Source organism: Salvelinus sp. IW2-2015, linkage group LG13 (genome assembly GCF_002910315.2).
Source record: "Salvelinus sp. IW2-2015 linkage group LG13, ASM291031v2, whole genome shotgun sequence".
NCBI classification, from domain to species: Eukaryota; Metazoa; Chordata; class Actinopteri; order Salmoniformes; family Salmonidae; genus Salvelinus; species Salvelinus sp. IW2-2015.
This window is the reverse complement of record NC_036853.1, coordinates 8507390-8532023: the sequence shown is the minus strand read 5'-3', so window position 1 is coordinate 8532023 and position 24634 is coordinate 8507390. Positions and strand designations below refer to the sequence as shown.

General features: G+C 41.5%; 1 protein-coding gene across 1 annotated transcript; it reads right to left on the bottom strand.

The window, feature by feature from the left end:
- Window positions 1-1988: 1988 nt before the first annotated feature.
- On the bottom strand, window positions 1989-11299 carry LOC111972063 (gastrula zinc finger protein XlCGF57.1). Its single transcript, XM_023998904.2, has 2 exons — window positions 11015-11299; window positions 1989-4266 (listed from the first exon to the last, which is right to left on the bottom strand). The coding sequence occupies exons 1-2, from the start codon at window positions 11190-11192 to the stop codon at window positions 3005-3007; spliced, it is 1440 nt and encodes a 479-aa protein (XP_023854672.1). The 5' UTR covers window positions 11193-11299; the 3' UTR covers window positions 1989-3004.
- Between the last annotated feature and the right edge of the window lie 13335 nt (window positions 11300-24634).

The following is a 24634-nucleotide window of genomic DNA, read 5'->3' as shown; positions in this document are numbered from 1 at the left end:
AGAAGCAACATAATTCACCAAAGACCTGGACTAAAAGGTCTAAGAAGACTTCAAGACATGGTAAGTGTTATGTACCTATTTACTTGTGTTTGTTTTATGCATGTAAAGTGTAACCATTTTTTCTAGATAACATATGCCAGTCCTGGCTGCCTCATGTAAAATGTTTATTAATGTCATCAAAAGTCACAGTGGAGGACATGAACTGTACCGGAACAGCAGCTAATGGCAGGGGTGAGTACCGCCTTAAATAGAGCTTGACCCTGGGGTCAAGTAGGAGGGGGTATTGACCTGAGGTAGGCTTGAAGCCAGGTCGACCCTAAGGAAATCACGTTACACACAACAACCCCAAGAGAGTAAGGGCCTCAAGGCTAGCATCGTTCAACTTGTCAGGCAGCATGACTACCTTGTTAGGACATTTCTAACTAGTACTAAATGGAATTGCAATACACTGACCAATTTTAGCTGGCTCTCTAGCTTTCATTTAAATTTGGGATTAAATACAAAGTAGTGCTATAAAACGTTCAAATCCTCAGAGCGATTGACCTAAGACTTTGTCTTGCAGGCATGAACTCTTAGGTTGCATGTATTGAAAATAAAGTCAATGTTATATTACTCCCAAAATAAGAAGAACCACTGCTAAAGTATATTAAAACTACATAGTTATGCACATGTAATTTAATGACATACAGTACCAGTCAAAAGTTTTAGAACACCTACTCATTCAAGGGTTTTTCTTTATTTCTCCTATTTTCTACATTGTAGAGTAATAGTGAAGACATCAAAACTATGAAATAACACATATGGAATCATGTAGTAACACCCCCAAAATTGTATTTGAGATTCTTCAAAGTAGCCACCCTTTGCCTTGATGACAGCTTTGCACACTCTTGGCATTCTCTCAACCAGATTCATGAGGTAGTCACCTGGAATGCATTTTAATTAACAGGTGTACCATGTTAAAATGTTAATTTGTGGAATTTCTTTCCTTCGTAATGCATTTGAGCCAATCAGGAGTGTTGTGACAAGGTAGGGGTGGTATATAGACGATAGCCTTATTTGGTAAAAGACCAAGTCCATATTATGGCAAGAACAGCTCAAATAAGCAAAGACAAACATCAATCCGGAACATTTCAAGAACTTTGAAAGTTTCTTTAAGTGCAGTCACAAATACCATCAAGCTCTATGATGAAACTGGCTCTCATGAGGACTGCCACAGGAAAGGAAGACCCAGAGTTACCTCTGCTGCAGAGGATAAGTTCATTAGAGTTACCAGCCTCTCAAACTCCCCAAATACAGGTGTGCCAAGCTTGTAGCGTCATACACAAGAAGACTTGAGGCTGTAATCGCTGCCAAAGGTGCTTCAAAGTACTGAGTAAAGGGTCTGAATACTAATGTAAATGTGCTATTACATTTTTGATTTTTATAAATGTGCAAAAAATATATATATACATATATAGTTTTGTCTTTTGTGTGTAGATTGATGAGGGGAAAAAATATTTAATCCATTTTAGAATAAGGCTGTAAAGTTAAAAAAAGTCAAGAGGTCGGAATACTTTTCGAATGCACTGTAGTAAATATACGGCTTTATGATAAGTGGGAGACTTGAAAAAGCCTGACAACAAAGCACATCCTCCTTCCTTGAGATTATAATTGATGGGTATGTAATTAGATACAAGAAAGGTTGTACTGCTATCGTCAATCCAACCCTCTCAGATCAGGGAGGAAGAGAGCTGCATTTAAAAAGAAAAACTGCAGCAAAGTATTATGCAGTGCACATGAGAAGACAAACAATGAAATACTTCTTGGACCTTTAAAGTGCTTTAAAATGCGTACCAATTTTATAGGTTGCTGATTAGATAATAAAATCAAACCTTTATTTAGATGTTTCCCATGTTTAAAAATGCACTTTAATCTCAAACGTTTTGTTTAAATGGAGCTTTCTAGCAACACAAGATCAACTGATAATTGAACACTGTCAGAAGAGGGAGAAGAGAGCAGGTAAAGACACCTTAATGAACATGGTTATCAACATTTATTCTGTTGTGGAAAAAAACATATAATCTCTGGATGAAGAAAAACATGTTTCACAAGGCCAATGTATATTAATGGGTCCACTTGAGTTTTCACCAGTTTTCTTAATGCTGGTGAAATTTCCCCCTCAGTGGATATTGGCAACAGGCTCATAAAACTAGTAACAATAAAATGGCATGTGTACAGGATTCTTTCAGCTCCCGTGGACACTGAAGGACACAAAACCAAAGTAACTGATGGTGAAAAGTACTTTAACATCAAAGCATAGAGTATACAAAACATTAGGAACACCTGAATATTTAGTTGCAGACCCCTTCTTTAACCCGTCTCCTCCCCTTCATCTACACTGAAGTGGATTTAACAAGTTACATCAATAAGGCATCATAGCGGTCACCTTGGTTTTACTTGGTCAGTCTATTTAATGGAAAGAGCAGGTGTTCCTAATGTTTTGTACACTCAGTGTACATAATGTAGAAGATTTTAAAAACAAAAATGTTTTAAGTACAAAGGGAGGACAGTTTCCCAAATGTCTTGTCATCCTATAACTAACAACTGCTCTCTGTTAGTGATGGAGTTCTTACGTTCAAGCAGTAATTCCATCATATCTTATTCACCCACGAGTAGTGTTCTGAGGGGCATCTCCTCTCACAAGTGGAAGTTACAATGTGATTCTCAATCTTCTTTCCCCAAACAGCACACCATTAAGTTCTCCCTCTCATGACTGTTCTATCAATTTTAAATGAAAGACAGTGTTTTCTCACTGTGTCTGATTTAAGATACTGGATTGGGGAAATCATTTTCTAAGTTGAGGGTATCTATTCTCACTATGAGTCCTTAAGGGCACTTTCAGATTGGTGCCAGTGCAGAATCTTTTACCAGTCACTATGGATACTGTTTCTCTCCAGTATGAATCCTCATGTTTCATCTCAGAAGGTCACTAGTGCTGAATCCTTTGCCACAAATGGCAATGATATTATTTATTCCCTGTGTGGGTCCTCATGTGTAATTTTACATGTCCACTCCGATTAAATGTTTTTCCACAATCAGGACAGCAAAAAGGCTTCTCCCCTGTGTGAATCATAATGTGTCTTTTCAGAGCGCTGCCAGTGCTGAATCCTTGGTCACAATCATGACAGCGATAAGGTTTCTCTCTTGTGTGGGTCCTCATGTGTGTTTTTAGATTTCCCTTCTGGTTGAATCCTTGGCCACAATGACAACAGCTATAAGGCTTCTCCCCTGTGTGAATCCTCATGTGTATTTTTAGATCTCCATTCTGACTGAAACATGTGCCACAAATAGGGCATGAAAAAGGTTTCTCCCCTGTGTGAATTCTCATGTGTATTTTTAGACTTCCATTCTGTTTGAATCCTTTGCCACAATGACAACAACGAAATGGAGTCTCCCCTGTGTGGCTTCTCATGTGCACTATCAGCTTACTGTTCTTGCTGAACCCTTTACTACAAACATCACAACAAAAACTTGCTGTAATGTGAGTTCGGAAGTGATCTTCCATACTTTCTGTGGACTGAAAACATTTTCCACAAACACCACAAATACCTTTATCTTTATGAATTTGCACGTGTTTAATTAATGAACCCATTTGATGAAAAGACTTGCCACACAACTTACAACAACAGGGAGTAGAATTACTTTGACTGGGTGATTTCAGGAGGGACAACTGTGTAAATGTCCAACCCTTACTATTGATATGGGACATTTGTCCTTTTATCATCTTTGTTCTCTTTGATTTGACTGACTTAAAACCTGACGGAGGTCCTCCAGTCTCCATACCACTGACACTTTGACTGTTTTCACTCTGAACTGCAGAACAGTCTGGATTTACACCAAAGAAAGGCTGAGAGACACTGGTTGGTTCTGATTCCCTATAGTCCTCTCCACCAGGTTCTGTTTTGATATTTTCAGTTGTAGTACTGGGTAGTGTGTCTCTCTCTCCATTTCCCTCCTTTTGGGCTTGATAGAGATGTGAGGACTGAGTTGGGTCTTCATCACGGTCACTTTTCACACAGACAGGATGGAATATGAATTTTATGGTCTCTGCCTCAAGCCCTTGAAGCTGCTCTTCCTCCTGACTGGTCCAGAGTTCCTCCTGCTCTTCTTTAATCTGTGTGGGCTCTGGGTCCTCCTGTACCAGACTGGGGCTCCACTCCTGCTCACACTGCTGCTGCTCAGGGGGAACCTCCTCTTCAGAGACAGAGAGATTGAGCTCCTGGACATCTGGAAGAAAGGATGAAATAGAAAAGTCAATGACATTGCTGAACTACCTCCTGTCTGGTACGCCTGCAATAATTAACTTCTGCTAGTAAAATAAAGAAATGGTATTTCTATATGAATTCAAATCACCTTTTTGACTGCACCCCTTTTGATTTTAACAAAACATTCCATACATTTTTGCCCATGAATGCCAAAACAAAGTTAACCCATTTTGCATACCCCACCCTATCATGGGACAACCATATCTTTCTTCATCACTGAAAAATATAAGCTGAAAGTTTACAAACAGGGTTGCAAAACGATTCTTAATTTCTTTAGAAAACGTTCAAATAACAATTAGGGAATATAAGTCAATGATCTAAAAACGTGGAAGATTGGGTAATAGCTACGATGAAGAACAATTTTACATCATCTGGAGGTACACTACATACAGTACATTCGGAAAGTATTCAGACCTTGACTTTTTTTTTTATGTTACAGCTTTATTCTAAAATATATATATACATTTTTTTAAATACATCTACCTACACACAACACCCCATAATGACAAAGCAAAATTTTTGGGGGAAATAGCTGCACATTTATTAAATATAAAAACAGAAATATCACACTTACATAACTATTCAGACCCTTTACTCAGTACTTGGTTAAAAACACCTTTGGCAGCGATTACAGCCTCAGGTCTTCTTGGGTATGATGCTACAAGCTTGGCACACCTGTATTTGGGGAGTTTCTCCCATTCTTCTCTGCAGATCCTCAAGGTCTGTCCGGTTGGATGGGGAGTGTCGCTGCACAGCTATTTTCAGGTCTCTCAAGAGATGTTCAATGACATTCAGAGACTTGTCCCAAAGCCACTCCTGCGTTGTCTTCGCTGTGTGCTTAGGGTTGTTGTACTGTTGGAAGGTGAAACTTCGCCCCAGTCTGAGGTCCTGAGCAGGTTTATCATCACGGAACTCTGTACTTTTCTCCGTTCATCTTTCCCTCAATCCTGACTAATCTCCCAGTCCCTGCCGCTGAAAAACATCCCCACAGCTTGATTCAGCCACCACCATGCTTCACCATAGGGATGGTGCCAGGTTTCCTCCAGGCGTGATGCTTGACATTCAGGCCAAAGAGTTCAATGTTGGTTTCATCAGACCAGAGAATCTTGTTTCTCATGGTCTGAGTGTATTTAGCTGCCTTTTGGCAAACTCCAAGAGGGCAGTCATGTATCTTTTATTGGGGAGTGGCTTCCATCTGGCCACTACCATAAAGGCCTGATTGGTGGAGTGCTGCAGATATGGTTGTCCTTCTGGAAGGTTCTCCCATCTCCATGGAGGAACTCTGGAGCTCTGTCAGAGTACCCATCGGGTTCTTGGTTACCTCCCTGGCCAAGGCCGTTCTCCGCCGATTGCTCAGTTTGGCCGGGCGGCCAGCTCGAGGAAGAGTCTTGGTGGTTCCAAACTTCTTCCATTTAACAATGATGGAGGCCACTGTGTTCTTGGGGACCTTCAATGCTGCAGAATCTTTTTGGGACCCTTCCCACGATCTGTGCCTCGACACAATCCTGTCTCGAAGCTCTTCGGACAATTCCTTTGACCTCATGGCTTAATTTTAGCTCTGACATGCACTGTCAACTGTGGGACCTTATATAGACAGGTGTGTGTCTTCCCAAACCATGTCCAATCAATGTAATTTACCACATGTGGATGCCAATAAAGTTGTAGAAACATCAAGGATGATCAATGGAAACAGGATGCACCTGAGCTCAATTTCCAGTCTCATAGCAAAGGGTCTGAATACTTAAGTAAATAAGGTATTTCAGTTTATTTTTAATACATTTTCAAAAAAAACTTTACTTTATCATTATGGGGTATTGTGTGTAGATTGGTGGGGGAAAACATGTATTTATTCAATTTTAGAATAAGGCTAATGTAACAAAATGTGGAAAAAGTGGTCTGAATACTGTCCGAATGCACTGTACATCCAGAAAGTAGAAACCATGTAAATAAATGCAAAAAAACCTGCATCTCCTCTTCGCCTGTGCGTTTTGTAGTGGTAATCGAGCGAGCATTGTAGTAGTTTTCCTTTGTTCGTAGCTAGTCCATTAATAGCAACACAGTGCAGTAATACCCACAAGGATGGGGCTACGACTCATTTGTGGCGCAAAAATGACAAGCTAGCTTTGATGTATGTACAAGATGGCGCCGACAGAGGGCCGCCTCGCTTCTAGTCCTTAGGAAACTTTGCAGTATTTAGTTTTTTTAATGTATTATTTCTTACATTGTTAGCCCAGAAAACTTTACGTGTTATTGGATATCAGAGCGACGTCAACTTACCAGCACTACGACGAGGAATACAACTTTGTCCAAACCACCCAGGACATCTGAACTGATTCCAGAGGCTGACCCAAAACAACGTCGCCACAGAAGAGGTAGACGGAGCGGCCTTCTGGTCAGACTTTGGAGGCGCACACACCACTCACCGCTTCAGAGTATATTACTCTCTAAGGTCCAGTCTCTAGATAACAAGGTAGACGAAGTTAGGGTAAGGGTTGCTTTCCAGAGAGACATCAGGGATTGTAACATACTCTGTTTCATGGAAACATGGCTTTCTCGGGATATGATGTCGGAGTCGGTACAGCCACCGGGAATCTTTGTGCATCGCGCCGACAAATAAACATCTCTCTGGGAAAAATAAGGGCGGGGGTGTATGATGCCGAGCAGTTGTCATACCAGGCGGTGATGCAACCGGTCAGGATGCTGTCAATGGTGCAGCTGTAGAACTTTGAGGATCTGGGGACCCATGCCAAATATTTCCAGTCTTCTGAGGGGGAAAAGGTTTTCTTGTGCCCTCTTCACAACTGTCTTGGTGTGTTTGGACCATGATAGTTCGTTGGTGATGTGGACACCAAGGAACTTGAAACTCTCGAACCGCTCCACTACAGGCCTGTTGATGTTAATGGCCTGCATTTTCCTGTAGTCCACGATCAGCTCCTTTGTCTTGCTCACATTGAGGGAGAGGTTGTTGTCCTCTGACGTCCTCCCAAAAGGCCGTCTCATCGTTGTCGGTGATCAGGCCTACCACTGTTGTGTCGTCAGCAAACTTAATGATAGTGTTGGAGTCGTGTTTGGCAATGCAGTCGTGGGTGAACTGGGAGTAAAGGAGGGGACTATGTACACACCCCTGAGCGGCCCCAGTGTTGAGGATCAGCGTGGCAGACGTGTTGTTGCCTACACTTACAACCTGGGGGAGGCCCGTCAGGAAGTCCAGGATACAGTTGCAGAGGGAGGTGTTTAGTCCAGGCTCCTTAGCTTAGTGATGAGCTTCGTGGGCACTATGGTGTTGAACGCTGAGCTGTAGTCAATGAACAGCATTCTCACATAGGTGTTCCTTTTGTCCAGGTGGGAAAGGGCAGTGTGGAGTGTGATCTGTGGCTGTTGGGGTGGTTTGTGAATTAGAGTGGGTCTAGGGTATCTGGGAGGATGCTGTTGTGAGCCATGACCAGCTTTTCAAAGCACTTCATGGCTACCAACGTGAGTGCTATGGGGTGGTAATCATTTAGGCAGGTTACCTTCGCTTCCTTGGGCACAGGGACCACGGAAGACTTCGATGGCTTAGTATAACCAGTGGAAGGCAGGATTTGGAATGAGACTGACTGAAACCAGGTGCTGTGCCATGCATGAATGTGAAGCATGCAAACTCTGTATCCTACCAACCTACCGGTACATCGCTGTGTCAGCAGTAATGGAGATAAACCGGGTAATTTAAGGTGGATTAACCTCACTGTATGGCCTCTCCTTGGCTCTTCTTTGACTTTGGTAGCTAACTCTGCCGTCAAATCTAAGTCTCCGCTCTCGCTAATTTATTTCTGCTGGCTTTTATGTTGTGTTCTGTGGGTTCCTGCGTGTGCTAGACTAGTTGTTCTCTGGCTTACTACTCAACCATGTTGACTGTGATGGTTGGTTAGCTAGGTTATTTAGCTGGCTAGGCTAAATTTAGCTGGCTGACATACCTCCATATACAGGTAACATTGGTTCAATGGCATTATGTTTTTCCAAAACTTTGGATTACTTTAATGTAGCTGTAAGGCTGGTAGGGCTAACTTCAGCAGGCTAGTTGGCTAGCAACACTACAAGCTGATGTGACAAATTCATAAAGTATTTGCTTTTAAGTTGGCAGAAAGTTTTACTGAAACCAGTATTCATAAGCGCAAACGATTTTGTTTAATTGTAAGTTATACATTTGAGTTTACATTATAGGGAGTATTAGGTCACACGCCGCAAATGATTTTTCCGGCATGACCCTGGCATTCTTCTGAATTCTGATCAGTTTTATGTGAGGTGTAACTTTCCATTGGTAGTTTTGATGCGTATTCTAATGCAAATCCATGTTACATGTGGTTATGTTTATGTAATCTAACCTCCTCCCAGCTGCCCACTGCACCGAGGAAACACTGTCACCACCGCTAAATCTACAATAATCGGGAATTTCAATAAGCATTTGTCTATGGCTGGCCATGCTTTCCACCTGGCTACCCCGGTCAACAGCTCTGCACCCCCCACAGCAACTTGCCCAAGCCTCCCCCATTTCTCCTTCACCCAAATCCAGACAGCTGATGTTCTGAAAGAGCTACAAAATCTGGAGCCCTACAAATCAGCTGGGCGAGACAATCTGGAACCACTCATTCTAAAATGATCTGCCTCAATTGTTGCAACCACCATTACTAGCCTGTTCAACCTCTCGTATCGTCTGAGATCCCCAAAGATTGGAAAGCTGCCACGGTCATCCCCCTCTTCAAAGGGGGAGACACTCTAGACCCAAACTGTTACAGACCTATATCTATCCTACCCTGCCTTTCTAAAGTCTTCGAAAGCCAAGTTAACAAAACAGATCACCGACCATTTCGAATCCCACCATACCTTCTCCGCTATGTAATCTGGTTTCCGAGCGGGTCATGGGTGGCTGACTCTTTTCTCTGCATACATCAATGATGTCGCTCTTGCTGCTGGTGATTCTCTGATCCACCTCTACGCAGACGACACCATTCTGTATACTTCTGGCCCTTCTTTGAACACTGTGTTAACAAACCTCCAGACGAGCTTCAATGCCATACAGCAATCCTTCCGTGGCCTCCAACTGCTCTTAAATGCAAGTAAAACTAAATGCATGCTCTTCAACCGATCGCTGCCTGTGCCTGCCCGCCTAGCATCACTACTCTGGACGGTTGTGACTTAGGTATTTGTAGTTGTCCACATATTCTAAGTGTATGGTTAGACTGTAAACTCTCCTTCCAGACTCACCTTAGGCAGCTCCAATCCAAAATTAAATCTAGAAACGGCTTCCTATTTGGCAACAAAGCCTCCTTCACTCATGCTGCCAAACATACCCTGGTAAATATCCTACCGATCCTTGACTTCGGCGATGTCATTTACAAAATAGTCTCCAACACTTTACTCTGACTACATCCAATTTGCTATCACAGTGCCATCTGTTTTGTCACCAAAGTGCCATATACTACCCACCACTGTGACCTGTATGCGCTCGTTGGCTGGCCCTCGCTTCATATTCGTCGCCAAACCCACTGGCTCCAGGTCATCTATAGGTCTTTGCTAGGTAAAGCCCTGTCTTATCTCAGCTCACTGGTCACCATAGCAGCACCCACCCGTAGCACGCGCTCCAGCAGGTATATTTCACTAGTCATCCCCAAAGCCAACTCCTCCTTTGGCCACGTTTCCTTCCAGTTCTCTGCTGCCAATGACTGGAACGAATTGCAAAAAAAAATCAATAATAAAAATCACTGAAGCTGGAGTCATACCTCCTTCACTAACTTTAAGCATCAGCTGTCAGAGCAGCCTACTGTTCATTGCACCTGTACACAGCTCCTTTGCACCCCAGTATTTCTACTTCCACATTCATCTTCTGCACATTTATCACTCCAGTGTTTAATTGCTACATTGTATTTATTTTGCCACTATGGCCTATTTATTGCCTTACCTCCCTAACCGTACTACATATGCACACACTGTACATATATTTTTCTATTGTGTTATTGACTGTATGTTCGTTTATCCCATGTGTAACTCTGTGTTGTTTGTCGCACTGCTTTATCTTGGCCAGGTCGCAGTTGTAAATGAGAACTTGTTCTCAACTGGCCTACCTGGTTAAATAAAAAAAATGCCAAATTGATTAGTCACAGGAATACGGACTAATAAAGCCAATCCAACTGCCTGTTTTACTAAAGGTAGGCCTACTACATGGATGGGCATTCATCAAATTCCATCTCTGTTTGGTTCAGATTTGGTGCGGCAATTATTTATTTTCAACGTTCATTCAAAACCGAAAATGAACCCGATTTCAACTTCCGGAAAATAGATTTTCAACGTCCAGAAAATGTATTTTCACATTTCATCAAGAAATTTAAATTAACTTCCCTTCAAAGTCTCTAGACAACACTTACCTATTGTAATTTGCGGGGTTGAAATTATTTTTCTGGCAGAACGGCCAGGACCGCGCCTGTCAATACAATCTTTGCCTTTACCTTCATTCGGAAGGTTGATCATTCTGATCCAATATTCACATTCTGACCATTTTACCATGGACAAACATGTAGCTAACTTACAGTTTCGTTCAAATTAAAAAAGGTGCGGTCAAAAAAGTCCCCTTTTTGATTGACTAATCCTAAACTTAGTCTACAAAATATCTACCTTTGCTCCAATGTCCTATAAAATGAAGGTTGAGTTAGTTAGACAAACGTAATGGGTTGGCCTACCTGCTCTGTGTAGGTTTATCTGTTCTTCAACCTGAATGTCAATGTCGAGCAGACTCTGTAGACGGATCACTTCCTCCTCATACCCTGCAATAGTTTTTTCAACGACCCCGAATATCTCCTCAGCAGCAGCTGTTAATCTCTCGTTGAGGAAAACCCTCAATAACTTTATTTTAGACATTTTGTAGAAAATGCAAGTTTAGTAGCTAGTTTGCCAGACAGATAGCGAGTTGTTTTCATCACGTCCGGCATCAGCGACAAAAGCATCCGGTTGCAAAAGGTCGTCACTAGTTACTACAGGCACAAAGTCGTCATTATGGCTAAACCCCGCCTATTTCTACAATTTCTCTTCTAAAGTACCTCCCCTCGACCTAATTCCCCTTCAAAGAGAGGAAATGTATGGCGGACCAAATCTACTGTAATTAAAAATAAATAAATAAATGCACACATAAATATATACATCCATAAATGGATGAATGAATGCATACATAGATAAATAATTCATTTAATAATTCATCTACTTCTTCATTTTATTCATTTATATTATTTCTTAATTTATTGATTTCTATATTTCTTTCTCCAATATGAAAATGAGGGGGTGTCAAGTAAATGTACGTGGGTGGTATCTAACACACCATTGGTTGATCAATACCAAAGCGCGCTGCTCGATAGCATTTGCCAAGGGATGTTAGGCTATATAAGTTATCCTGAGTGAGCTTTTGTGCCGAATACATTACGCTATTACAGCGGTCAAGCTTATGGGCATGTGACAGCATTGTGTAGGAGGGAGGTTCCTGAAAAAGTAGAGAAAGATGGGTCGAAGGGGAGGGATCCTGAGAGGAGTGGTGTGAGTAGTAGATACTATATGTTTTCATTTCAGTCTCCATTTCCTCTAAACTGAAGTTGATTGTAAGGATTGTTTTATAGTGTAAATTGAACAGCTATACAGAAAGACTCATGTGAAGGCCTAATTACAAAGGAGGAACTTCTAGATGCAATTTTTGTATTTGTATTTCTGATGGATCCTCATTAGCTGCTGCATTGACACCAGCTACTCTTACTGGGGTCCAGCAAAATTAAGGCAGTTTATACAATTTTAAAAACATTACAATACACAGATTTCATAACACACTGTGTGCCCTTAGGCCCCTATTCCACCACTACCACATACAGTGGCAATAAAAAGTATGTGAACCCTTTGGAATTACCTGGATTTCTGCATAAATTGGTCATCAAATTTGATATGATCTTCATCTAAGTCACAACAATAGACAAACACAGTCTGCTTAAACTAATAACACACAAACAATTACATGTTAATGTCTTTATTGAACACACCGTGTAAAAATTCACAGTGTAGGGTGGAAAAAGTATGTGAACCCTTGGATTTAATAACTGGTTGACCCTCCTTTGGCAGCAATAACCTCAACCAAACGTTTTATGTTGTTGCGGATCAAGAATATTGCTGAACTGAAACAGTTTTATAAAGAGGAATGGTCCAAAATTCCTCCTGACCATGGTGCAGGTCTGATCCGCAACTACAGAAAACATTTGGTTTTCGTAGCAGTCGGACGTGTGTTTGTTTTGTCCCATGAAAATAGTCGGTATATATTTTAATCTCACTTTCCATCTATGATTTAAATATACTTTCCTGCAACCCGCCTCACCCAATGTGGTATGGATCTGCTATTTTTATACGTTATAACTGGAACCTCCATCAGAAGCTAGCCAGCTAACTAGCTACTAGCTAGTAGTCACTGTTAGCCACGGCTAGCGGTCTTCACCTTTAGCTCAGACACCAGCCAGCTTTAGCTCGGGCAATACCTGCCAGTCTGCACAGCGCGATATCAACCCAGAGCATATCGGACTGCTTTTCTCCACCACATCACCGGATTCCTGCCGCAAGCTCTGGGCCATTACACTGGATCATCGCAGCTAGCTAGCTGCAACCGAGTGGCTACCGCTGGCCTCTGTCCCGAAGCAAGCATCAGTTAGCCTTGAGCTAGCCTCGAGCTAGGCCCATCTCCCGACTAGCCGAAGAGGTATACCCGCTAATTTGTGGGCTACAATACCTCTTTTGCCAATTGGCAATTGGCCTGGACCCTTTATTGCCAGCACGGAGCCCCGCCGATCCATCACGACTGGTCTGCCGACGTAATCGTCCGATGTGGTTTCAACAGGCTTTTCCGTTGCGATGTCACCGAAAGACCCATCTGCTAGCCCCGGCCTGCTAGTTTTCTGAACGCCGTGCCTCCCGATCGCCTAGCATAGTAGCGACTACCGAATGGCTCCCAGACTAATCTATTGCTGCTCACTGGACCCTATGATCACTCGGCTACACATGCCTCTCTCAAATGTCAATATGCCTTGTCTTCTGCTGTTTCAGTTAGTTATTGTTTTATTTCACTTTAGAGCCGGTAGTCCAGTTCAACATGCCTTAGATAGCTCTTTTGTCAAACACCTCACATGGGAGACCTCACCTGGCTTAGCTGGTGTCTCCAGAGATGCAAGCTCTCTCATTATCACTCATCGCATAGGTTTACCCCCACTGTACTCACATCCTACACATCCAACTCTGCCCCCTTTGTGTCGCACTGCTTTGCTTTATCTTGGCCAGGTCGCAGTTGTAAATGAGAACTTGTTCTCAATTGGCCTACCTGGTTAAATAAAGGTTAAATAAAAAAATTAAATAAAAAAAACTAGGGCCTGTAGGACCTGCCTTGTTGATAGTGTTGTTAAGAAGGCAGAGCAGCGCTTTATTATGGACATACTTCTCCCCATCTTAACTACTGTTGTATCAATATGTTTTGACCATGACAGTTTACAATCCAGGGTTACTCCAAGCAGTTTAATCATCTCAACTTGCTCAATTTCCACATGATTTATTACAAGATTTAGTTGAGGTTTAGGGTTTAGGGGGTTTAGTGAATGTTTTGTCCCAAATGCAACGCTTTTAGTTTAAAAAATATTTATGGCTAACTTATTCTTTGCCATCCACTCTAAAACTAACTGCAACTCTTTGTTAAATGTTGCAGTCATTTCAGTCGCTGTAGTAGCTGACGTGTATAGTGTTGAGTCATCTGCATACATATACACTCTGGCTTTACTCAAAGTCAGTGGCATGTCGTTGTAAAGAAAAAAGGAAGGGGCCTAAAGCGCTACCCTGGGGAATTCCTGATTCTACCTGGATTATGTTTGATAGGTTTCCATTAAAGAACACCCTCTGTGTTCTGTTAGACAAGTAACTCTTTATCCACTTTATAGCAGTGGGTGTAAAGCCATAACACATACATTTTTCCAGCAGCAGGCTATGATCGATAATGTCAAATGCTACACTGAAGTCTAACAAGACAGCCCCACAATCATTTTATCATCAATTTCTCTCAGCTAATCATCAGTCATTTGTGTAAGTGCTGTGCTTGTTGAGTGTCCTTCCCTATAAGCGTGCTGAAAGTCTTTTGTCAATTTGTTTACTGTGAAATAGCATTGTATCTGGTATCACAATTTTTTTCCAGAAGTTTACTAAGGGTTGGTAACAGGCTGATTGGTCAGCTATTTGAGCCAGTAAAGGGGGCTTTGCTATTCTTGGGTAGTGGAATTACTTTAGCTTCCCTCCAGGCCTGAGGGCACAAGTAGGCTTAAATTGAAGATGTGGCAAATAGGAGCGGCAATATCGTCTGCTATTATCCTCAGTAATTTTCCATCCAGATTGACAAGCCACCAGGGTCTGACAATGTTGATAGACAACAATACTTTTTTCACCTCTTCCACACTGACTTTACAGAATTCAAAAGTACAATTATTGTTTTTCATAACTTGGTCCGATATACTTGGATGTGTAGTGCCAATGTTTGTTGCTGACATGTCATCCTTAAGTTTGCTTATCTTGCCAATGAAAAAGTCATTAACCACTTCTATAAAAATGGAAGACTGTCAGATACTCAGCAAGAAGGTCTGATTTCACTATTACTGAAACAGAACCCAGATGGTAAATATAAAGATCCAGTCCACCTAAAGAACTGGAGACCCCTTACACTTCAGTGTTGTGATGCCAAAATCCTAGCAAAATGCATAGCACATAGAATTAAAAAGGTGTTGTTGTATGTTATTCATCCTAATCAAATATAAGAGAAGAACTGGAAACAATAGAACACTATGAAACATCTGGGAAACCAGGCCTGGTATTCATAGCTGACTTTGAAAAGGCCTTTGTTAAAGTACGATATATACAGTAGCTTCAGAAAGTATTCAGACCAATTGACTTTTTCCATATTTTGTTACGTTACAACCTTATTCTAAAATGGATACAACATTTAAAAAAATATGCAGCAATCTACAGAAAATACCCGATAAAGAAAAATCAAAAAAGGTTTTTAGATTTATTTGCTAGTTTATAAAAAATAAAACAGAACTATCTTATTTACATAAGTATTCAGACCCTTTGCTATGAGACTATCAGAGCAAAAACCAAGCCATGAGGTCAAAGGAATTGTCCGTAGAGCTCAGAGACAGGACTGTGTCGAGGCACATATCTGGGGAAGGGTACCAAATAATGCCTGCAGCATTGAAGGTGCCCAAGAACACAGTGGCCTCCATCATTCTTAAATGGAAAAGTTTGGAAAAACCAAGCCTCTTCATAGAGCTGGCCACCCGGCCAAACGGAGAAATCGGTGGGAGAAGGGGCTTGGTCAGGGAGGTGACAAAGAACCCGATGGTCACTCTGAAAGAGCTCCAGAGTTTCTCTGTGGAGATGGGAGAACTTTCCAGAAGGACAACCATATCTGTAGCACTCCACGAATAAGGCCTTTATTGTAGTGGCCAGACGGAAGCCACTCCTCAGTAAAAGGCACATGACCGCCCGCTTGGAGTTTGCCAAAAGACACTCAGACCATGAGAAACAAGATTCTCTGGTCTGATGAAACAAAGATTGAACTCTTCGGCCTGAATGCCAAGTGTCACGTCTGGAGGAAACCTGGCACCATCCCTACGGTGAAGCATGGCGGTGGCAGCATCATGCTGCGGGGATATTTTTCAGCGGCAGAGACTGGGAGAATAGTCAGGATTGAGGGAAAGATGAATGAAGTACAGGGAGATCCTTGGTGAAAACCTGCTCCAGAGCGCACAACCTCTGACAGGGGCAAAGGTTCCCCTTCCAACAGGAAAACGAGCCTGAGCAAACAGCCAAGACAATGCTGAATGTCATTGAGTGGCCAAGCCAGAGCCCGGACTTTAACTTCTCTAGGATAGGGGGCAGCATTTTCACGTTTGGATGAAAAGCATATCCAAATTCAACTGCCAGCTACTCATCCCCAGAAGATAAGATATGCATTTGTTAGTAGATTTGGATAGAAAACACTCTGAAGTTTCTAAAACTGTTTGAATCATGGTTGTGAGAATAACATAATTTATTTAGCAGGCGAAACCCCGAGGACAAACCATTCAGATTTTTCTTTTTTGAGGTCACTCTCTTTTCAATGGATTTTCATTGGGAATACAGATTTCTAATTGACCTTCTTGCAGTTCCTACCGCTTCCACTGGATGTCAACAGTCTTTAGAAATTAGTTGAGGATTTTTCCTTTGTGTAAAGAAGAAGTACGGCCATTTTGAATTAGGGTCACTGGAAGTGTCCTGTTAGAGGCGCATGACCAGAAAGCATGCAACAGATTGTTTTAATCCTGTATTGAACACAGATCATCCCGTCTTCAATTTTATCGATTATTTACGTTAAAAAATACCTAGAGTTGTATTAGAAAAGTAGTTTGAAATGTTTTGGCAAAGTTTACAGGTAACTTTTGAGATATTTTGTAGTCATGTTTCACGAGTTGGAACCGGTGTTTTTCTGGATCAAACGCGCCAAATAAATGGACATTTTGGATATATATCGACGGACTTAATCGAACAAAAGGACCATTTGTGATGTTTATGGGACATATTGGAGTGCCAACAACAGAAGCTCATCAAAGGTAAGGCATGAATTATATTTTTATTTCTGTGTTTTGTGTCGCGCCTGCAGGGTTGAAATACGAGGAACAGCTTGGTTTGTTGTTTTGAAAGTTTCGTTACTATACCTTTTCAATGTGGATCCCGCAACGTGGTTCGCCTCAGTTACTTAGACAGGGATCTTGCCGAACAAAATTTTGAAGAGCTGATTGGTGTAGCAGCTAGCCTAGCTGCTAACTAGCTATCAAGCTCGCAAGGTTTCCTTGACAGCTTGACGCAAGCAGTAAAATTAGATTTATAAAACAGATTATGGAACAGCGGGGACTGTGAAGCAACACAAACATTGGCACACACACAATAACATACACACACACATGGATTTAGTACTGTAGATATGTGGTAGTGGTGGAGTAGGGGCCTGAGGGCACACAGTGTGTTGTGAAATCTGTGAATGTATTGTAATGTTTTTAAAATTGTATAAACTGCCTTAATTTTGCTGGACCCCAGGAAGAGTAGCTGCTGCTTTGACAAATACAAATACAAACAAAGCCCGCTATGCGGTTAGCCCTTGTGGCTGGGACCGCAGATTGTCCCGGGCTTTTGGCTGTCTAAATCCCTGCTGTTTTTTGCTGTTTAAATCTGCCCTGTGACCTGTCCTGTCTGTCTTTGGATGCCATGGTAGCAATACAGGCTAATGCTGGTACCCCACTCAGTTCCATAGGCGGGAGTAATGGAGAGGACAATGTTTCTCTATCACAGGTGAAGGATATTTTAAACAAACAAAAAGGGTTCTACAAACAGTTACAACAAAAGGAAAATAGCTTCAAGAGCTTTGTCCAAATAGTGATGAACTCAACTAACATAAGAATGGACTATCTGCCGGAGAGGTCCAGGATCTTAAGAACAGTTTGCAGTTCTCCCAGGGAGAGGTGGATGTCCTGAAAGAGACTTTCAGCAAGATGACAAACTTTAAGTTCACGTGAGATGACATCAGCACAGTCTGTGAATCATTATTAACAATGACTGGGAAAACAGACTATCTAGAGCAGGCCTGGGCAAAGGCCGTCCCGGGGRCCGTATGCGGCCCGCGACCTGATTCAAAACGGCCCGCAGAATCATGCTCAGATCACATAAAGAATTTGCGATAGTAAAGTTTTGAAAAACGTATTTGTTATTCAAATCAAAAGCCCAATGAATACTTGCCTTTGTGTAATGATTTTTCTCCCACCACTTGTGGGACATTTATTTTGAAGGCACGTATAAATAACAACTGCACAAGGACAGACAGGCTGACACACGCATCACAGTTACAAATATTACAGTTGCTAGCTAGAAATTGMGCAAAAATTAGTTTTTCAAAGAAAAGGAAAGTAGACAATGATAGGGTGTTCCAGCAAGAATGGACATACATTTTTAATTTTTTTATTGAGGTATCAGGGAAAGCTGTGTGCTTAGCGTGCAAAGAGAGCATCACTGTCTTGAAAGACTACAACTTGTCCCGACACTTCCAGACAAAGCATGTAGAGAAATATAGGAATATRTCTTCTGAGCATAGGACAAGTGCATTGAAAGAGTTGCTTTCTCAGTTGCAAAAGCAGCAAGGACTTTTCACAAAACTGCATTCAGCAAACGACGGAATTGCGAGAGCTAGCTATGTACTGCCCCACAAAATTGCTAAACATTGGAAGCCATTTGCTGAGGGTGAATTCATTAAATAATGTTTAATTGACTCTGCAGCAATACTTTGCCCCGACAAGAGAGCTGTTTGAAAATGTTTCCCTGTCAAGAYGTTGAGGACATCRCAGAGAATATGGAACAACAGTTGAAAGACAAGGTGAAGGATTTCACCTATTTCTCCTTGGCCCTGGATGAGAGCAGTGATGCACKTGACACGGCRMAGTTGTTGATATTCTWWCGAGGCATAACCCCAGACTTTKAAATTACAGAGGAGCTGGCTTCAGTGCAGTCAATGAAGAGCACAACCACAGGGAAATATTTATTGGAGGAGGTTAAGTGTGTGAYAAAGCTGGGACTGAGTTTTGAAAAGTTATCCAGTGTAACCACTGATGGGTGCCCAAACTTGACAGGAAAAAACATTGGCCTTTTGAAAAGGATACAAGATCAAGTAGCTGAGCTGAACCCAGATCAGAAAATGATTTTCCTGCATTGCATTATTCATCAGGAGGTGCTCTGTAAATGTGTTCTGAATATGAGCCATGTTGTGGATACAGTCACTAAAGTGGAAAACTTCATAAGCGCAACATCTTTAAACCACAGACAGTTTGTCTCACTGTTGGAAGAGATAGTCGGGTCATGCAGATCTCCCCTACTGCACAAACGTGAGATGGCTGAGTTTGGGGAAGGTGCTTAAAAGGGTCTGGGACCTGAAGTCAGATATTGCTGAGTTTTTGCAAATGAAAGGAAAATATGTGGATTTCCCTCAACTGCAAGATAAAGAATGGTTGGCTGATTTTGCCTTCACCATGGACATCATGGCCCTCATGAATGAACTGAATTCCAAACTACAAGGGAAGGGCCTTTTGCACATCAGATGTACAGCCTTGTCAAAGCCTTCAAGGGAAAATTACTCCTCCTGACCCACCAAGTAGAAGCCAACAATTTCACCCACCTTCCAACACTACTAGTCTGTTCCCTATCAGATGACCAGCGGGAGAAGTATACATCACTGCTGTGTGCTTTGAACTGTGAGTTTTCTCGTTGTTTTGAGGATTTCAAAGTGTTGGAAAATGACATGCTAACATGTTTCCTCTCCTTTCACCTTCAACGTGGATAACGCTCCCACTGACCTGCAACTTGAGCTTATCAATCTTCAGTCTGATGCAGTGATTGGAGAATTATTCAAAAGAATGTCACTGACGAGGTTCTATGCATCTCTCGATGAACAAAACATTCCAAAGATTAGGGTTATGCTCAGAAGATGTTTGTACTGTTTGGGTCAACCTATGTATGTGAACAGACATTTTCAGTGATGAAATATAAAATTCAAAAGGCACTCGCACATCTGAGCTATCTTTTTTGCAGGTGCATGGTAACAGTTGGATAAAATTAGAAAAAAGAAGGAACCYGTACACCGCTCTTGATAGGATCACTGCTCTTTAATAAGCTTTACATGTTGGCCTCACGGCCTTCGTCAGAGCTCTTGTGAGTTTATTCAATTAGCACCCTTATGTAAACCTAGCCCCACCCACATCCGTTCCACACATCGAATGGAACGGATGTTTAATCATCAGCTTTGCCAGCTGAATTTAAGAATCCACCACTTATTGTACATAGGAGAGGTCGCAATTTACGCGATAAATTGGTCCATGCCAACTGCCAGCCACAAAAGAAAATCAGCCAGGCTCTTTTACGCCCTCTTCCAAATGGTAGCTATAAACGCAGCGGTTGCTCAAAGTGCAGCAATATGATTAAGTGTGAATAGTTCTGTCACCCACATACAGGAAAACGGTTCCAAATAAATGACATTATTACATGCTCCACCACCCATGTTATCTACATTATTAAATGTCCATGTGGGCTGTGCTATGTATCTCAAACCTCTCGTTCTCTCAAACAGAGAATCTGTGAACATCATAAAAGTTCAATTAGGAGAAAGGACAGGGATTATCCAGTCGCAGTACATTTTAATGACCTAAAACATGACATTTCTACCTTTTTTTAGATTTTGTGGCATAGAGTAAGTTAAGATATCAGACAGGGGGGGTGATATAAATAATACTCTGAGCAAAAGTGAATGTTTTTGGATTTTCACCCTCCAGACATTATTTCCTAAAGGTCTTAATGATGAAATGCCTATGTATGTTATGTAAATTTGAACATGAATTATGGCCCTAATTCAGATGACTCTGACGTCTTTCTTGCGCTGTACCCAATGATTTATGAAAACTTGCTTGGTAGGTCGATGTCCTCATTGTGGTTTTACAGATGTGTTTAATACGTTTTATGTACACACTTTATTCTAATATTTATTAAATGCATATTGTTATATTTGGTAGCACTTATTTGTTTTCCCTCAACTCCAACCCCATTCGATGCGTGGAACAGATGTGGATGGGGCTACATAAGGGTGCTAATTTAAAAAACGTACAAAAGCTCTGACAAAGGCCATTAGGTTGATACATAGAGCTTATTAAAGAGCAGTGTGCGGGTTCCTTCTTTTTTCTCAGTGATGAAATATAACAAGTCAAGGCACAGATCATCTCTTACTGACTCTCACCTCTCAGCAATCCTGCGCATAGCGACGCCAGAAACTATACCTGACTTCACTGATCTAGWCTGATCTAATGCCCATCAGAGACTTCACTCCTCACACTGATTGAGTAGTTTAAATGTAATGTTCAGCTCTCTCTCTCTTTCTTGTGTTTTTGTGCTTACCTGTTAACAAGAGTTCTGTCCTTGGTGCTGAATGCACAGTGTACTTTTCCCTCCGTGTAATTCATTGCATGTTTAATAATGAAAATACCTACCAGAAGGAGAACATGGATGTGGTTTATTTCTGTGCATGTTAAAAAAGTAAAATAAGTAGCCTATCCGGGCGTGATTTACAGTAGATATATCTGTCAACACAGTCATACACATGATGTATAATCCTGTAATATGATTCTGGCCCACGATGGCAAAAATATATTCTAATGTGGCCCTCCATGTAAAATAATTGCCCAGGCCTGATCTAGAGGGACAATCCAGAAGGAATAACATTGTTGTGGATGACATACCAGTTTTCACATGAGAACTGGGCCGAGTTTCAGAACAAAGTAAGCAAAATGATCACTGAAAAGCTGCAGATGGATCATACGAAGATTGAAGTGCAGCACGCCCACAGTTCTAGAAAACATGTAATCAACCCACGTGACAGACCCAGGCCAATAGTGGCTAGGTTCCTGAGGTTTAAGGACAAGATGGCTGTCCTGGAGAGAGCCTAGAATTTGAGAGGAACCAACATCTTCCTCAAAAAGGACTTCTCTGAAGCTGTGCGCCAGAGGTGGAAAGAACTTAACYCAGCTATGAAAGCTGCCAGAAAGCATGGGATCATTGCTTACATCCGCCATGACAGGCTCATTGTTCACCCTCCCTCCCAAAAGCCTGGGAGGAGTGAGAGAGCCTCAGGGTCTCTCACTGTTTATTTTATTTGTTTATTGTTTTCTCCATATTATGTCTATCTCCGATAAGCTACCAAGGAAAGGGCTAAGAATAGCCCATATTAATATACAGTGTGTAGCCTTACAAATAAGGTTAATGAAATCAATAACTTGCTAACATCGGATAATAAATATTTATATTTAAATATTTATATAAAATATTTGAACGGGATATGGTTGTAGGTGCCAGACGCAGCGGTTTGTTTCAAGAATTGCAACGCTGCTGGGTTTCTCATGCTCAACAGTTTCTGTTGTGTATCAAGAAAAGTATATTAGGGCATGAGGTGATGATAAAAAAAACATAATTATAGTCAATCATATCAACTACAAGAGCCTCAGTTAAATGCAACTTGATTGGACTTCATCAAGCTTTAGATTAATAAAACATTGCATATATTGGTGACTAAATACAGTGCATTTGGAAAGTATTCAGACCCCTTAACTTTTCCCACATTTTGTTAGGTTAGTCTTATTCTAAAATTGATTAAATTGTTTTTCACAATACCCCATCATGACAAAGCAAAAATAGGTTTTTAGAAATGTTCACAAATKTATAAAAAATGTAAAACTGATATCACTTTTCCATACAGTTGAAGTCGGAAGTTTACATACACTTAGGTTGGAGTCATTAAAACTCGTTTTTCAACCACTCCACAAATTTCTTGTTAACAAACTATAGTTTTGGCAAGTCGGTTAGGACATCTACTTTGTGCATGACACAAGTCATTTTTCCAACAATTGTTTACAGACAGATTATTTCACTTATAATACACTGTATCACAATTCCAGTGGGTCAGAAGTTTACATACACTAAGTTCACTGTGCCTTTAAACAGCTTGGAAAATTCTAGAAAATTGTCATGTCTTTAGAAGCTTCTGATAGGCTAATTGACATCATTTGAGTCAATTGGAGGTGTACCTGTGGATGTATTTCAAGTGCTGTCGTGGTAATTTCCTGTATTACTAAATGAGGAGAGTTTACAAACCACACACAAGTCAGAGTTATATTTTAAACTTCATATTTAATTCTATGAGCTTCACCATAGCCCTTTGACTCTCAGATCAATTCAGTTTCTAAATGAATTCTGAGAGTGCTTACAAAAGAATTCTAGTATCTTTTATAGCCAAGATTCACCCCTCCCAACTCACATGACGAACCACAAATCTCAGAAACTTCACAAAGGGCCTTTTACTTGAGAGAGGAGTATCCCATAGCCAGATAGCATTAGCTATAAATTATCGTTCAGTTTGCTCTCTAAGACGAGGTTCTAATCTCGTTCTTGGTACTTCATAGTACCAAAACATTACCTCATCCAATGGCATATATCAATTGTCAACTTTAGATACACCCATCTCAAATACACCCCACCCCTGGACAAGCTCACTGAGGGGAGTGACTTCTAGGTCATATACTATCTCAAGATTAGTGCAACATCAGAGGGGTAATACAATGGTTCCAGACACTGCCATACTCCTCCCCCCAATGGGAAAATGAGGGAGTGACTGGAGTACAGACATTGTGGAGCCCTTCACATGGTTTATCAGATACATTCACATATGAAGACAATGTTCAAACCCGTTCACATATGAAGACAATGTTCCATTCTGATATTCTGCATATTACCAGACATGTAAAAGACAAGCCTGACCTCTCCGCTCTCTGGGCCCCAAGTGACTTTTCCCTAGAGAAGAAAGGAAAAATGCAACTGCCGACAGTATAGTCCAAAAAGAGACATTCTAATGACAAGTATCTCACATAAGCATATTATGAAAGTAAATAAAACATCTTATTTATCTATGTTACCTAACTAATTCTGATTCAGCTACGACAGTGCTTAGGGTCATTGTCCTGTTGGAAGGTGAACCTTCGCCCCATACTGAGGTCCCAAGCGCTCTGGAGCAGGTTTCATCAAGGATCTCTCTGAACTTTGCTCCGTTCATCTTTCCCTCAATTCTGACTAGTCTCCCAGTCCCTGCAGCTGAAAAACATCCCCACAGCATGATGCTACCACCACCACACTTCACCTTAGGGATGGTGCCAGGTTTCCTCCAGACGTGACACTTAGCATTCAGGCCAAAGTTCAATCTTGGTTTCATCAGTCCAGAGAATCTTGTTTCTCATGGTCTGAGAGTCCTTTAGTTGCCTTTAGGCAAACTCCAAGCGGGCTGTCATGTGCCTTTTACTGAGGAGTAGCTTCCGTCTGGCCACTCTACCATAAAAGCCTGATTGGTGGAATGCTGCAGAGATGGTTGTCCTTCTGGAAGTTTCTCCCATCTCCACAGAGAAACTCTTTAGCTCTGTCAGAGTGACCATCGGGTTCTTGGTCACCTCCCTGACTAAGGCCCTTCTCCCCCGATTGCTCAGTTTGGCCGGYCGGCCAGCTCTATAACAGCTCTAGTGTTGGTGGTTCCAAACTTCTTCCATTTAAGAATGATGGAGGTCACTGTGTTCTTGGGGACCTTCAATGCTGCAGACATTTTTTCGTACCCTTCCCCAGATCTGTGCCTCGACACAATCCTGTCT